The following is a 15,823-nucleotide window of genomic DNA, read 5'->3' as shown; positions in this document are numbered from 1 at the left end:
GTAACAATTGTTGATGATATTTGTTGTAAGGCAATAGATCAGATCCATGGAATTGCAGTAGACTCTAAACCCGAATGGATTAGGCACTAGTCAAATTAATTCAATTGGGAGAGAAATAGATCATAGATGGGTATCAAATGCAACATTATAATCAATTTTAGTTTTCTTTCTTAAAGACCTTCAGAGTTGGTCAATACTTATTTGCCTGAAACACTTTAGCCTTAGCTAGCCACTATTGTTGATAGTGCCTGCAAATCTACAGAAGACTTTATGACCAAATCTACTATATGGGATGTATTCAGTTCAAAGTGTCACAAATAGCTATGTATTTTAGAATTTAAGATGAGAATCAGAATGAAACTAATATAATTCTCATACAATAGCTTCCAGTCTTGAATTATCCTTGGGTATATCCACCCTAGTTTTGTAGAGCCTAAAGAGTAGAAAACCACCCTTGGTTTTGTTGAAGTTGGGTCTAATTGGTTTACACATATGATTTCTAATATGAATTGACTAATCCTTAGGTTATGTGAGTACTATCCATTTGTTATTGAATCTTTGTTGTTCAGTAGTTTTAAAACACTAACAGATACATTGGATATAAAATAGGATAATAGAGTTGAGTGCTAAAACTCTAACTCAAAATTCAAAATTGGGTGTCTAAATCTAGAAACTTCATTTTGTTCAATGTTCAATTTTTGTATGTAGTTAACATGATTGATTAACCAACCCGACAATTCAAACTGGAGTCATAATTACTTGACAAAGAAGTTGGTGGTTGTAATTTACATAAGATGACAACTTTAAATATGAATAGGACTGATTGAAAATTAAAGAAAAATGAGAAAATCTTATATGTAAGAATTTCACAAAGTTTTCTTCTTTCTTTCTTTTCCTAATGACATTGATTGTTGTAGAGTCTTGAGAATTCACTGACTACATGTAAGAACAAACCAATAGAAAAAATTGTTCTAGATTATGCAATTTCCCAAATTCATCGAAGAAAGAAATGTTTTAGGAAATTGTATTTTCATGTTGTATGAGATAATTATTTTGTTATTTTATAATTTTTGTTGTTTGTTAAGTTTTTCATTTTAAAATATTAAAAAAGTAGATCAAACAAAGAAAAAAAATGTAAAATTATATTTTAAATAAAATTAAGCCGCTCTCATAAAGCAAGACATTTAGGTAGGTTTTCTTAGGGAGATCAAACCACAATGTAGGCAATACAAAAATATTATTGTATTGATAGATATGTGGACACAACTACACCCTGTTGTTTAGTAGATGCAAGTTTGCAAGGCTTGTTTGAAGTCGATGTTTTTCGCACAAATCATGTATGTGACGTGATGCAGATAGTGTTTCGTTACTCATGGATGATGTAAGACAACGATGATTACTGAAAATAAACATTGATTATACCAATCAATCCTTTAGGGTCCGTTTGCTTCCTTGGAAGATGATAGGAATTGGCTTTTTCATATCTGGATTTTAAATTTTTTTGCGTTTTTTTCAAAATTAGCATAATGGAAGTAGCATACCGGACTTCCAATTTTACCTCAAAATCAAGTTTTCGAATTTCCTACTAGCAAGTAGGAATTGAAAATCAAAACCTGGTTATGTTTTTTAAGGAGTGTAAAAACAATAGATTGGACTACTTTTTGAAATTTGCCTTCAATTCCAAACTTACACATAAGAATGTGTCTTCAAATGCATCTTCCGAGTGAAACAAACGATCCAAGTAAAATCCCAAAAATCGGAATGAAGATTTGTAAAACCTTGATTTAGGTAAACCAATGTTTGTATAAATCCAAATTTTTTAAATTCCACAAAGCAGCGCTAGATTTTAGAATGCGAGAATACAGCCAAGATATTCTTCGTTATTGTCCAGAAGGCATGTCGCGGGGACCATCCACCGCAGTTATCGGCGAAAGACTCAAGGTCCCGAGTCAAGTCAAGCCAATAATTATACAAAACAAATCATCATCTTCAAAGAAATTTCCAGTTGAGTCCACAACACGGTGCTTCCACCCCTATATCAGGCACGAGCTCGTTCCCTCTTCACAAATCAATCTTCTCTCTCTGTATTTTCTTTACTGGTAAGAGATGACAACATTTCATCTTTTACTTGCTCTGCTACTGTGCTCTGGCCTAGCCGGCCAGAGCAGTAAGCTTGTGAGAGTAAGTCCCATACTATTCAGTCCGGAGGAGACTCAGGCGGAGGGAGAGTGCCATGCAGCTCAGCCAAGGAAATCGAGCACAAGCATTCCTCTGATGCACGTCCAAGCCAACTGCTCTCCTTACCGCAACAAAAATTCCACGTGGCTGAGCGCAATGCTGGAGTCAATCAAAGACGACGATCGGCGCTACCAAGCAATAACGCAAGGAACGGCACAATTTACGACACAAGAGGATGCCGACGTTCGGCTGGCTGTAAAGAGGGGAAACTACATGATCAAAGTGGGCTTCGGCACTCCCCCGCAAAGATTCTATACGGTGGTCGACACGGGCAGTGACATCTCCTGGATTCCCTGCGCCGCCTGCCCCGATTGCACTGGTGACGTGTTCGACCCCTCCAAGTCACCCACCTTCAAATACCTGAGCTGCTCTTCCGACACGTGTCAGGCACTCGGCAGCAGCCCAAACTGCGGGAATTACAACTGCAGCTTCACGCAGACCTACGGCGACGGCTCACAGGTCACCGAGGATCTCTCCACCGACACCCTGGCCGTCGCTTCGCAAACGATGCCGGATTTTATTTTCGGCTGCTCGGAATCTCGGACGGGACTTATCACCTCGGCGCCCGGTTTGGTCGGGTTTGGGAGGAGGTCGATCTCGTTTGTTTCGCAGACGGCCAATCTGTTCGAGAAAACCTTCTCTTATTGCATCCCCTCTTCTACGTCCAAGGGCTGCCTTGAACTCGGCAAGTCGGCCATCTCATCCTCCAGTGGGATGCAGTTTACGTCCCTCTTGACGAGCTCTGCCAATCCTTCCTTCTATTACGTTGCCTTGATCGCTATCTCCGTTGGCGACGATCGTGTATCGGTGCCCGCGATGGACGATTCAAGCAGGCGAGGGACAATTATAGACTCGGGAACCTTCATCACTCGTCTGGCGGAGCCCGCATACGGCTCTGTGAGGGACTCTTTCGTCCGCCAATTCTCCAATGTCAGCCGAGCTGCGCAGTACTCGATCTTCGACGCGTGCTTCAATTTTCCTTCGGGGAATGTGGTTGTGCCCCAGATCACGCTGCACTTCGACAAGAATGTGGACGTAGCTCTGCCGCCGGCTAACTTCCTGATTCGGGCGAATGTGCAGGGCTTGGTGGGATGCTTAGCTTTCGCTCCTCCTCCAAAGAGCACCTCGGATTCGGGACTGTCCATATTTGGGAGTTACCAGCAGCGCAACTTCCGTGTAGCGTACGATGTTTCTGGTTCTCGACTCGGTATCGCCACTCAAACCTGCAAAGGTTGCTAGATCATTAAATGTTTTCCTCGCCTCAGCCGCCTCCATGCTACGTTGCCTATCTATTCTCTGTTTGACCATATAAAGAATATAGATTTTCAGGTGACAAAGTATAAATTCAGTTAAATATATATAGTAAAGCTCTATTACTTCGGCGGTATTATTCTACTTCCAAATTCCTTTCTAAAGTTTACCATATTATTTAGTATTAAAATAATAAAAAGATTATGACCAAAAATAATGAAAAGACTTAATACCTTTGCAATAATCTAAAATTATATTTTATTAATATATAATTTTTTACAATCCAACTAATTGTTTACATTCAAAATTGATAGTTTAAAGAATTTTTGTGACATATTAAATGTTAAATTTAAGTGATATCAAGCAATGTTTAGATTGCATAATCTTCATTACCTGTCACAAAAAGTGAAATTAACCTATACTTAGTGAGATTTCAATTTTATATTCTCTTCCTTGCTCCCATGAATATTTGAATGTCGGAACAAAAGTGTGGAAGATCTTGCCAATCATATTCTTACCATTATCATAAAAGTATAATTGCTTGAATGGCATTGTCAACATAATGAAAGAATTAGAGCCATTTAGAATAAGGTTAATTTTTAATATACAATTAATACGGCAACAATTGGCATTTAATATGTACAAGATATAATTCCATCTCGTCACATCACTTATCTTATCACACCATAGTAGAATTAAGGATTGGAAACAAAGTTTATTTCCTTCAACAAATAGCAAAGCCTCATTTAGAATCTCAATATATATCATAATAGTAAAAATGAAAAAATAAAAAATAAAATGATTGGACAACAAAAATGAAAAGTTGGAATCAAATAAATAAATCTATGAGAATATTGGCTTTCATCATTAAATTCAATTGTGCAAAATCAATCAAACTACAATGTATTAGAACTATTATTATTTTAATAAAAAGATATTTTAAATGTATTTTATGAAAAGAAAAAAAGAACAAAAAAAAAAAACTTTTTAATAAACAAATGCCTAAATTAATCTAATATATAGACTGAACCTTTCAAAGTAGAAATGACCTAAATAATTATCCATTCTCTATATTTAAAAATACATATTTTTTGTACGCATCTAATTCTTGAATGAAATGAAAACATTTAAATGAAGATATTTAAAAATAAGTGTCACGTAGTGGTTGTATTTTCCTTATGTTGTAATAGTTTAAAAATTATTAAATTTTTGAAATAGGTTTAATAAGTAGAAGGAGAGCACACATAATAAATTTTTGATATAAGAATTATATAATATTGAAATTATAAAAAAAAAAAAAATAATTAGTTTGAAAGTAATTCATAATAGTATTCCAAATATTAATTTGCATCTTATATAAACACAATATAATTATTTAAATATTAGTCAATGAATATTATGGCAAAAGAGCACGCCGAAAAAGCGAGGAAAATTGCGATTGAGCAAAAAATGAGGGCAAAAAATATCGAGCAGAAGTCTGATTGGCGATACCAAAAATAGGAGAGCAGATCCAAATGATGTTCGAAATTTTCTTCGCAAATCTTACTCAGTGAAAAGCGTCATCAAATACGATCTGCAGATGTTTGTGTCCCATATATTACATTGATTATTTGCCAATTGTTCTATCTTCGGCGATTGAGATTGTGCATCTTCTGCCGGACCTGAAGTTGAAGGGTTTCCATAGAACTTATCGCAGTGCTGTTGTTTTTGCTCGAAAATGTGGCTGACAGTTCTTCGTCTACCCGCATGTTTGCCGAGTATAATTGCAGACTGTTGAGATGCCCTCGCAAAATAAATCCCCCAACGGTGTTTCACAGATTTGAAGCTTTTTCAGAGCCTGCATTTTCAGCGAATGATTTCAACAATTTCAGTAGACAACAGAGAAACTGCGAGACTGCAAATTAACATTGGGATTGTGAATGCGAAGGAGTATGAATCAATATCAGACTACAAAAACGCAGTGAAAGGAATAAAAAGGAAATCTTGCAAATTAATATCTGACTGTGAGAGATTGCGAGTTAATCTGATTCAGCAATTGTGATTGCTTATGAAAACTAGGGTTTCTGTTGAGTGAAGTTTTTGATCGGATCTGCTCCTTTTGATCTGCTTGTGATTTTTGATCGACCTTGGGCTTTGTCAAGGTGGTGACCTCTGGCATTGCCATTACTGATGGCGGGGAACAACGTAGTTCTCCCGTGCAGTTCCTTGATCCAGACACATCCCTTTCTACATCCTGCATTAAAGACTTTAAGATGTTTGAGGTGAGTAATGGCAAGACCGCCAAGCAAGTACCAGGTAATACTTTTTCGACGGTGGCTAAATCTGCTCCAGGTATTGGCATTAGTAACCCAGTCTCTCATAACAGTGATTGACCTAAATCTTTTTATGAGGTTGTGGGTCGATCATCAGTCATTAACGATAGAGCTAAGTTTGAATTTGCAAGCGTAGATAACAATGATGTCTCTGAATCCGGTAAGACTCCTTCAACTTCTCTATCTCCTTTTGCAATTGTTCCTAATCCTGAAATGTTGGAAGAAATTGTTAAGGAAAAAGATAGATTAAGAGATACTGCAATTTTTTTCTCAGCTATTGAAATTGATAAATGTCCACCAAGGAAATTTATGGATGATTGGTTCCATCATTACTAGAATAACAAACTTGGGTTGCATATTTCATTCTGTAGGCAAATACAAAAGGATTTATATGTGATTTTCTTTGTGAATCATGATGCTCAAACAGAGGTTCTTAAAAAACAATATTGGAATGTGGGTTCAACATCATTTAGATCTATTGCTTGGTCGCCAGAGGCCATCCATGAGGAGGTTCTCGCACTTTCATCTCCAAGATGGATACTGGTTAAAAAGATTCCCCCTTTTTTGTGGCATTTTTTGCCGCAATTGCTTGAGCCTTTTGATAAAATTATTCGAATGGATGAAACTGTGATACTCATCCCGCATATGGATGCTAGAATTCTTATCTCTCTCTTGCCTAGTAAGGACCTTCCTTCTAATATTTCAATTAACATCCTTAATGATGCTTATATCTGTCCTATAGAGGTTTTGGGGGGGTTGAATGCCTATTTTCTCTGCCGCAAAGAAGGCCACCTCCTTAAGGATTGTCCTATCATTAGGAGAAAACCTAATCCCTCCAATGATTCAACTAAAAATGTGATTAATCCTCCTGTCACCAGTAATCCTCCCCTTGAGAATGCTCTTTGTCAATCAACCCCTGCTTCTTCTTCATCCCCATCGCCTCACACCGAAACCCCTAACCCCACTATTGTTTCGACTAATGTTGGTCCTAAGATTGTTCAGTCTAAGATTGTTTCATCTAAAACTGTTCCTAACCCTCTCTCTACTATTACTGTTCGGCCTGAGAACATTTTTTGTGATACCACTCCTACATCTGGAGGTCTTCAAATGCTCCCTAGTCTTGATTTAGCTATTGATCTTAATACAGATGATGGATTTACTGTTGTTCAAGATAAGAAAAAAAGAAGAAGAGGAAATAGTTCCTCCATGCCTAAAACTTTTTGCCCCAACAACAGTAATAATCATCATGTTAAATTGTTAACTGGTCCTGCTTTGACTAATGCGAATACTGTCAGTTAGATTGTTGATATCAATCGTAAGCCCCAAGCTAGTGAGTCCTCTTGAAAATTCTCCCAAAAAATCTTCCAAGAGATTGGGGAGGATTATGAATTTGAAACTATTCCAACTGCCCCTGTTCCCTTGAAGTCTAATCATGGGCAGTGCATGGATGTGGATTCTCTAGCAAATATTGAAGACGATGTTAGTACCTACTCTCCTACTGCCAGGTGAAGAGGAAGACCACCTGGCTCAAAAAATAAGCCGGGTAAAAGCACAAACGTGTGTCACCTTTTATAAAGAAATGTGATATTAGAATGTGACAGTTCAACATTAATGACAAAAAAAATGGTATTTGTGTTTAAAATATGAAGATGATGTAAACTGATGAAATGTGTAGAATTGTATGAATTTTATGCCTATAATTTTTATAATTTTTTTGACTAAGAATTTGTTCATTTTATTTTATTTTGAAGTCCCTTTTTTAACTATAAAAAATATAGGATATAGTTCCCGTCAAACAAGTATGTGCAAATCATCTTTTTTTGTTCTGATTTGAAAATATTTTATAGATGACATGTATACCTAGTGAACAAAAAAAGAAATAATTATTTTTGATGTATATTTTCTTTGTTATAAGTACTCAAGTTCGACCTTGTCAGAATCCAATAGTTTTTTCCTCCCGTCAAAACTTCCCTATCAAATCTATACCTTCTTCAAAAAAAATTACATATTCATGAAGAGAATTCTCTCCTCTAGTGATAAATATTATTTTTTTATTTTTTTAATATGATTTACTATTTTTTTTCATTTTTTGAGAGAGCATCTTCTAAAATGTTGAAATATCGACTTATAATATTTTGAGATTATAACATATTATAACTAATCAAAACACTCAAAAATTTATATAATGATGATATTCAATCTAAGATCTATAAAAGGGTATTTTTAGTTTTTGAAAAAAAATGAGTTTTGATAGAGAAATGAGATTTGAAGAAAACAGGTTTTTGTATCACAAATGGTGACACAAATTTGTGCTTTTACCCAGCCATCTATGACTAAACCAAGGGATTCCTCAAATAATTTTTTGATCCTAGCTGATCAAGAGGGTATTGTGTGCTCCACTTCTAACATATTGTCTCAATGAATTGCCTATCTTGGAATGTGAGGGGTTTAGAGGCCCCTAATAGAAAGTTTGTTATCAAGCAATTGTTAAACTCTCTACATTCTATAGACTTCTTTATGATGCAGGAAGTTAAATCTGTGGGATTCACTTTGGATTCCAATCTCAATTTTATTTGGAAAAATGCTATTAAGTTTTGCACTAACCATGAGAGAGGTAGAGGGGGAATTGCCCTGCTTATTAGTAATAAATGGGAAAAACATATTACTAATAATGGATGTTCTCCTTGTCAGAAAGCAATGTGGGTTACTTTGCAATATGATGACAAAACCTTCGGGGTCTTCGCTATTTATGCTTCAAATGACCCTAAGGAAAGAATTGAGCTCTGGAAATGGCTTATAGACCTCCCAGATATGCCTTGGCTTTTCGGTGGAGATTTCAACATGATTGAATCTCAGGATGACAAGTCGGGGGGTATTCCCTTTCATTGGAAGGATAATGAAAAATTCTATTGGAATAGATTTTTAAATTCTAACTTTCTTTTTGATCCTATTGCTGGTAACTTGAAAACCAACACTAGATGGCACACTTGGTGCAACTTTCAATAGGGAAATGCTAGGATTTATTCCAGGCTTGATAGGTTTCATGCCAATAAGTATTTTTTCTCTTTTCCTCTAGATATCTCTGGAAATATTGTTCGGGTTATTGCCACCACTTTTTCTGATCATCACCCTATTTTGTCTAAGGTTAATTTTAATAATAGTCCGCTTCAACACAAGGCTATAAGTACTAAATTCATCTTAAACACTAGTCTCCTCATGGATGAGGATGTTCTTGCTGCTGTGCAGATTATTAGAGGTATCAATAAAATTAACCTTCGGCACCTTTCCCATCTTGATAGATGGAAAACTAACCTTTCTTCATGGAGGATTTTTCTTCAAACCATTGGTCAAAAAAAGGCTAAGGATTACAGGTTTGTTGAAAAACAATTATCTTCTGAGTTGCAAATAGCTGAGAACAACATCCAAAGGGATTCCTCCAATTTGGATCTTCTCTCCCGTGTTATGGCTGTCGAAGATGCTCTTAGGAAGCATCAACAAGTTAGGATTCGTGGTGCCAGGATCAGATCTAGAGCCCACTGGCTCCAACATGGGGATATGGGTTCAAAATTTTTCTTCAATCTTCTTAAACATAAGCATATTAAAGATTCCATTGATAGACTCTTGATTGATAATCAAGACATTTCAGACCCTAAGATTATTATTCAGGCTTTTGCTAATTATTACAAGACTCTTTTTACTTCAGAGGACTCCTCTGAGGCTGAGTCTTCAAGAAATAAATGCAAAATTCTTATTCCTAAAAAGTTGGACTCTGAGGATATTGCTATGCTTGCTAAAGATATCTCTATTGAGGAGATTGAGGGAGCTATTAAGGCTCTAAATGATGATAAGGCCTTGGGCCCTGATGGTTTTCCTGTTGAGTTCTATAAATCCAATATTAGTTGGATCTGTAAGGATCTCCATGACTTATACTTTGAAGCTTTGTCTATTGGCTCCTTGGGACAGGATGTTAATAGAGGGATCATTAAGCTCCTCCCCAAGGATGGAGATAAGACCCTCATTAGGAATTGGAGGCCAATTACCCTTCTTAATGTGTCATATAAGATTTTAGCTAAAATTATGGCTCTTAGGTTAGTCAATATTCTTCCTAAATTTGTTAACTCTACCCAAACTGGTTTCATCAAGGGTAGATATATTCTCAAGAATCTCATAACTAGTTGGGAAGCCATGGAGTGGTCTAAATGCTCACACCAAAACTTGGCCATGCTTATTTTGGATTTTGAAAAGGCTTTTGATAGGGTTGAATGGAGGTTTATTCTTATGATGCTAGAGGCCTTCAGTTTCCCTCCCTCCTTTTGTAATACTATGCAGGTGCTTCTTAGTGATGCTTGTGCTCAAGTTGAAGTTAACGGTGTTATTTCTGCTCCTTTTTGTCTAGGGAGATCCATTAGACAAGGGTGCCCTCTGGCACCATCTCTTTTTGTGATTGCTTCGGACGCTCTCTTCTATATTCTCAGAGATAATTCTTTATCTCTTGATGTCAGAGGTATCTATTTGCCTAATGATGAAGAGCTCATCAATTGCCAGTTTGCAAATGATACGAAATTGTTCTTTGAGCTTTCAGAAAGCAATTTTAAGGCTTTGCAATATAAACTTAGTTTCTTTTGTTCTATATCTAGGGCTAAAATATCTCAAGCCAAATTAGTTTGTTTGGGGTGGGATGTGCAGCCCCCAGATTGGTTTCCTCAATACAATTTTCTTTGGGGAGGCCCCAATAAGATCACTAGATATCTTGGTATCCCTTTCTCAGTGGATCCTGCCCTCAAGGACATGTGGTCATGGGTTAAAGAGAAGATTGATAAGAAACTTAACAAATGGCATAATAGGGCATTATCTCTGGCGGGCAGAATTCAAGTTTGCCAGAAGATGTTGTCCTCCTACACCATTTACTATTCCTCTGCATGGTTTTTTAACAATTATCAGATTGCTGAAATTCAAAAGTCCATCAAACAATTTCTTTGGTTTGATGGAAAGGGTAATAATAAAATTCATTCTGTTAGGTGGGCTTGGTGCCACACTGACAAGGCCCTTGGGGGACTTGGGCTGAAGGACTTAAGAATTCAAGGTATTGCCCTATCTGCCAAATGGATTTTTCAATCCATGGAGGGTGACTGTCCTTGGAAAGTGTTAGTTAGAAATAACATTGAAAGGGGTGTGCCTAAGAAAGCCAGATCTTGGACTAATCTCCCCTTTTGCGACCTCATTATTGGTAACTTTCCTGTCATGGTCCAAGGTTCCATAGTTTTTAGATCTATTTGGAAGGCTTGGGACCATGTTAGGAAATTCATCACTAACAAGGATTTTCATTGTAATGATCAACTTCATGGTGAAAGATCAATCTGGTGGAATCTTCACCTAAATGGTAAACCTTTGGCCCTTACCCAAGGGTGTTCTGCCAGATTGTGGGCTAAGAAAGGTATTAAACAGTTCATAGATCTCTTTGAGCAGAACCAAATCACTCCTTGGGATGAGCTTAAAAATAAATATGATATCCATGATTCCCATAAGAGAACTTATAACATGATTGTGCAAGTTGTTAATGGTCTTCCCACTATATGCCATGTTGATTCTCAAAGGCACCTAAAGTGTAAATGGCCTGGTGGAGTTGTCACGAATCTGCTTAAGGACAAGAATATATATAGAATCCTTGATTGTAATACTAATATTATTGATCATGTCAATGTTGTTTGGTACTCTTCTTATGATGCTGATGTTTGGAAAAAATACTTTGATATCTTGTGGAAGAATTCTGTTGAGCCTAAAATTAGATGCTTCAGATGGTTAGTCATGTTGGACAGGCTACCTATTAAGAGATATTTATCTAATTCTGATTTTTGTAATTTATGTAGAGTTCCTGAAACTGGTAGACATATTCTCTTAGATTGTACTTTTGCTAAAGAAATATGGAGAATGTTTGGCATTTTTTATCCTATTGATGTTAATATTCTTGATATTATCACTGGTCATATTAATGGTCTTCTTAAAGATACCAATTTATTTTGGAATATATTGTCATCTAACATTCTCTGGCAGATCTGGAAATGCAGGAATGAGGAAAGATACCAAGGTAAGCCAAGGGACCTTACTGAATTTTTTCGAAAGCTCACTTATTTTAGAATTTCTTTGCAGGTGCAAGCTACTATGTTGATCGAGCGAGACAAGATGAGACAGTTCCTTCATGATGGGCATGCTTCTTTTATGCATGGATACCAATGGTGTAGAACCTTGGATGATTTGCAAGCTTTTGAGCAAACTTGCATTGGGCTAAATAGAGAAATTCGTAAGAAAGTGAATGCTAGAAAGGATGATTTATTCAGGTTGATGTAGATTCAAGAACGTAAAAGCGTCATTTGGATGGAGGGTCCCTTAGGTTGGACTGCCTGGGTGGTCAATTACTATGATCTTCTTAGTTAGCTAGTCTTTCTCCTCTTTTTGTTATGTTGCACAGCTAATTTTGTTCTTCCTTAGTGAGGCTTGGCCTCCTTGTTGATTTTTGTGGTGGTACTTTGGTTGCTCTTTTTGTTCTAAAACTCTTATATCTAATAGAAAAAAATATTAGTCAATCATGTGTGAACTATTTTTTTTGTGAAACATTTGAACATAAAATATAAATTAAGATGACTACAACATAGAAATAAATTAGACAAAGTAAAATAAAAAACTAAACTTTAAAAATAATTTTAGGCGCATCTTGAAATTCCTAAAATATTGCCTCACTTGTAGAAAATCTGCTTCACATATATAGTTTAGAAAAATCAAAACTAATAATAAAAAATAAAAATAATTGCATCTAATTAATTGAAATCAAAATTATTAATAATAAATAAATATAAATGATTGCAATACACAAAATATATAAGATGGCACATACACTTTCTCACCTTTACAATCTTATCCGCATCCCCACAATTCTCCAGAGTGTCAGAAATCAATCAGAAAGGTTAAAAATAAGATGTTCAATTAGTGAAACTTTTATAATTTATTTTTATTGTTTTTTTATTTCATTATATTAGTTATGGGTTTGAGTTTTTAATTGACTTATATATATAATATTTAATTTTCATTGAAAGAAGTAATTTTTAATATAAGAGAATAATTAGTAATTATATATCATTGTAGTCTAAACCAATATCATTTTTTGATTCTATCATATAAACAACATTATATTTTTCTGCTCACCCCAACAGACCCAACATTAGCCGTTTAGTTTATAAGTTGGCGAAGGGTGTGTCAGATCTTGGCAATTTTGTTTTGAGTTTTTTTTTAACATGTTGCTTTTCAGCTTTGTTTTTATATTGATATTGGAGTTCAATTCTATTTATATATTTTATCTTTTACTTAAATTTATTTCATTACACCATCATTCATCCAAAATATATCTATTTATAAATAACTGTATCTTATCTTTTTTTCATTTAGTATTGCATTTCGATAGAGTGGATTGAAAGAAAATCAACTCTTATCCAGATTTTCTATGAAAAGCAACCCATACATCATATCATGAAAAGGGGGAGGAGTAAGTGGACTTCATTATCAATTGCCTATAACGTGTCCAGTCGTGTCAGATAAATTTACTAGACATAGCTACTTCGGGGAACACATTACTAAATATACTTGAATTGCTGTAGCATGATGATGATGATAAAGAAGTTCCACATTGGCGAGCTCTCTGAGAACTATGGGGAAACATAGATAAGAGTACTGAAACGTTGAAAAAGTGCATTTCCTGTTATAAAAACATTCTTACACAATATTTTGTATGGGTGCTTGTGTACACAGTTTAAGAACGAGGGAGCTCTTGCAACAGTTGCGATCAGATCTATTAATTGAGGAAATGTTTATTAATATTGTGAAGAGGGCTGGGCATTTGAAATTTTAAAAGTATATGTTAATATTATATTTTATTTTCTTTGAAGATGTAGATTAGAGTTTCAATATATGAATAGGTGTCTTCGAAATCAATCACAAAAGGAAAAAAACAAGATGTTCAATTAGTGAAACTTTTATAATTTTTTATAATTTTTTTTTATTTCATTACATTAGTTATGGGTTTGAGCTTTTAATTGATTTATATATATAATATTTAATTTTCATTGAAAGAGGAAATTTTAATATGAGAGGATAATTAGAAACTATATATCAGGCACGAGCTCGCTCCCTCTTCACAAATCAATCATCTCTCTCTGTATTTGCTTTACTGGTAAGAGATGACAACATTTCATCTTTTACTTGTTCTGCTACTGTGCTCTGGGCGGCTAGGCCAGAGCAGCAAGCTTGTAAGAGTAAGTCCCGCACTATTCAGTCCCGAGGAGTCTCAGGCGGAGGGAGAGTGCCCTGCAGCTCAGCCAAGGAAATCGAGCACAAGCATTCCTCTGATGCACGTCCAAGCCCACTGCTCTCCTTACCGCAACAAATATTCAACGTGGCTGAGCGCAATGCTGGACTCAATCAAAGGCGACGATCAGCGCTACCAGGCAATAACGCAAGGATGGGCACAATTTACGACACAAGAGGACGCCGACGTTCCGTTGACTGTAAAGAGCGGAGACTACATAATCAATCTCGGCTTCGGCACTCCCCCGCAGAGATTCTACATGTTGGTCGACACGGGCAGTGACATCTCCTGGATTCCCTGCGCCGCCTGCCCCGATTGCACTGGTGACGTGTTCGACCCCTCCAAGTCACCCACCTTCAAATACCTGAGCTGCTCTTCCGACACGTGTCAGGCACTCGGCAGCAGCCCAAACTGCGGGTTCTTAACGCAGACCTACGGCGACGGCTCACAGGTCACCGAGGTTCTCTCCACCGACACGCTGGCCGCCGCTTCGCAAACGATGCCGGATTTTAGTTTCGGTTGCTCGGAATCTCGGACGGGACTTATCACCTCGGCGCCCGGTTTGGTCCGGTTCGCGAGGAGGTCAATCTCGTTTGTTTCGCAGACGGCCAATCTATTCGAGAAAACCTTCTCTTATTGCATCCCCTCTTCTACGTCCACGGGCTGCCTTGAACTCGGCAAATCGGTCCTCTCATCCTCCAGTGGGATGCAGTTTACGTCCCTCTTGACAAGCTCTGCCCATCCTTCCTTCTATTACGTTGCCTTGATCGCTGTCTCCGTTGGCGACGATCGTGTGTCGGTGCCCGCGATGGACGATTCGAGCGGGGGAGGGACAATTATAGACTCTGGAACCTTCATCACTCGCCTAGCGGAGCCCGCATACTCTTCTGTGAGAGAGTTTTTCGTTCGCCAATTCTCCAATGTCAGCCGAGCTGCGCAGTACTGGATCTTTGACGCGTGCTTCAATTTTCCTTCGGGGAATGTGGTTGTGCCGCAGATCACGCTGCACTTCGACAAGAATGTGGACGTGGCTCTGCCGCTGGATAACTACCTGATTCAGGCGAATGTGCCGGGGTCGGTGGGATGCTTAGCTTTCGCTCCTCCTCCAAAGAGCACCTCGGATTCAGGACTGTCCATATTTGGGAGTTACCAGCAGCGCAACTTCCGTGTAGCGTACTATGTTGCTGGTTCTAAACGCGGTATCGCCCCTCAAACCTGCAAAGGTTGCTAGATCATGATTACAACTTCTGCCCCGCCGCCTCAACAACCAAGGTTACATCCATAATTAAGGCTGCAGATGTCTTAATAATAAACTATTATTATTATTTCAATGTTGGGAGTCCTTATTACATAATACAGTTTTTTTGGGTTGTCCTAATTGTTTTTGGGTAAGGATAGTAAGGACTTGATACCAATCCATGTAAGGCAAATCTATTCCTATAAGATTTTAAAAAACATTCAAAATAGGGGTTAATATCAAAAACTTCTAAACTAAGATGTTTCAAAATGTTTCAAAAATCTATTCTAATGTTATAAGTTGGTAAGTATTAAATTTGTAAGTTAGATGTCAAATTTGATGTATGATAATATTTATAGTAAGTTTAATTTTGATGTGTATACTTAAATTAAGTTTAGTTCTTATAATAAATTTGGAATTGATTAATCAATT

General features: G+C 36.8%; 2 protein-coding genes across 2 annotated transcripts; both read left to right on the top strand.

Annotated features, from left to right (window-relative positions):
* Positions 1-2,076: 2,076 nt before the first annotated feature.
* LOC149542665 (aspartyl protease family protein 2-like) lies at positions 2,077-3,641 on the top strand. Its single transcript, XM_089797553.1, has one exon. The coding sequence runs from the start codon at positions 2,107-2,109 to the stop codon at positions 3,475-3,477; it is 1,371 nt and encodes a 456-aa protein (XP_089653679.1). The 5' UTR covers positions 2,077-2,106; the 3' UTR covers positions 3,478-3,641.
* A 10,303-nt stretch (positions 3,642-13,944) lies between these two features.
* Positions 13,945-15,488, top strand: LOC149542664 (aspartyl protease AED3-like). Its single transcript, XM_089796226.1, has one exon. The coding sequence runs from the start codon at positions 14,027-14,029 to the stop codon at positions 15,383-15,385; it is 1,359 nt and encodes a 452-aa protein (XP_089652352.1). The 5' UTR covers positions 13,945-14,026; the 3' UTR covers positions 15,386-15,488.
* Positions 15,489-15,823: the final 335 nt, after the last annotated feature.

The sequence above is a fragment of the Cupressus sempervirens genome, chromosome 8 (genome assembly GCF_028749045.1).
Source record: "Cupressus sempervirens isolate cs-2001-9-10 chromosome 8, ASM2874904v1, whole genome shotgun sequence".
NCBI lineage: Eukaryota > Viridiplantae > Streptophyta > Pinopsida > Cupressales > Cupressaceae > Cupressus > Cupressus sempervirens.
The sequence above is the reverse complement of the archived record's forward strand: the minus strand, read 5'-3'. Positions and strand labels throughout refer to the sequence as shown.

Coding starts and splice junctions, on each gene's coding strand:
- LOC149542665 (XM_089797553.1), top strand. CDS start 2,107: ATGACAACATTTCATCTTTTACTTGCTCTGCTACTGTGCTCTGGCCTA.
- LOC149542664 (XM_089796226.1), top strand. CDS start 14,027: ATGACAACATTTCATCTTTTACTTGTTCTGCTACTGTGCTCTGGGCGG.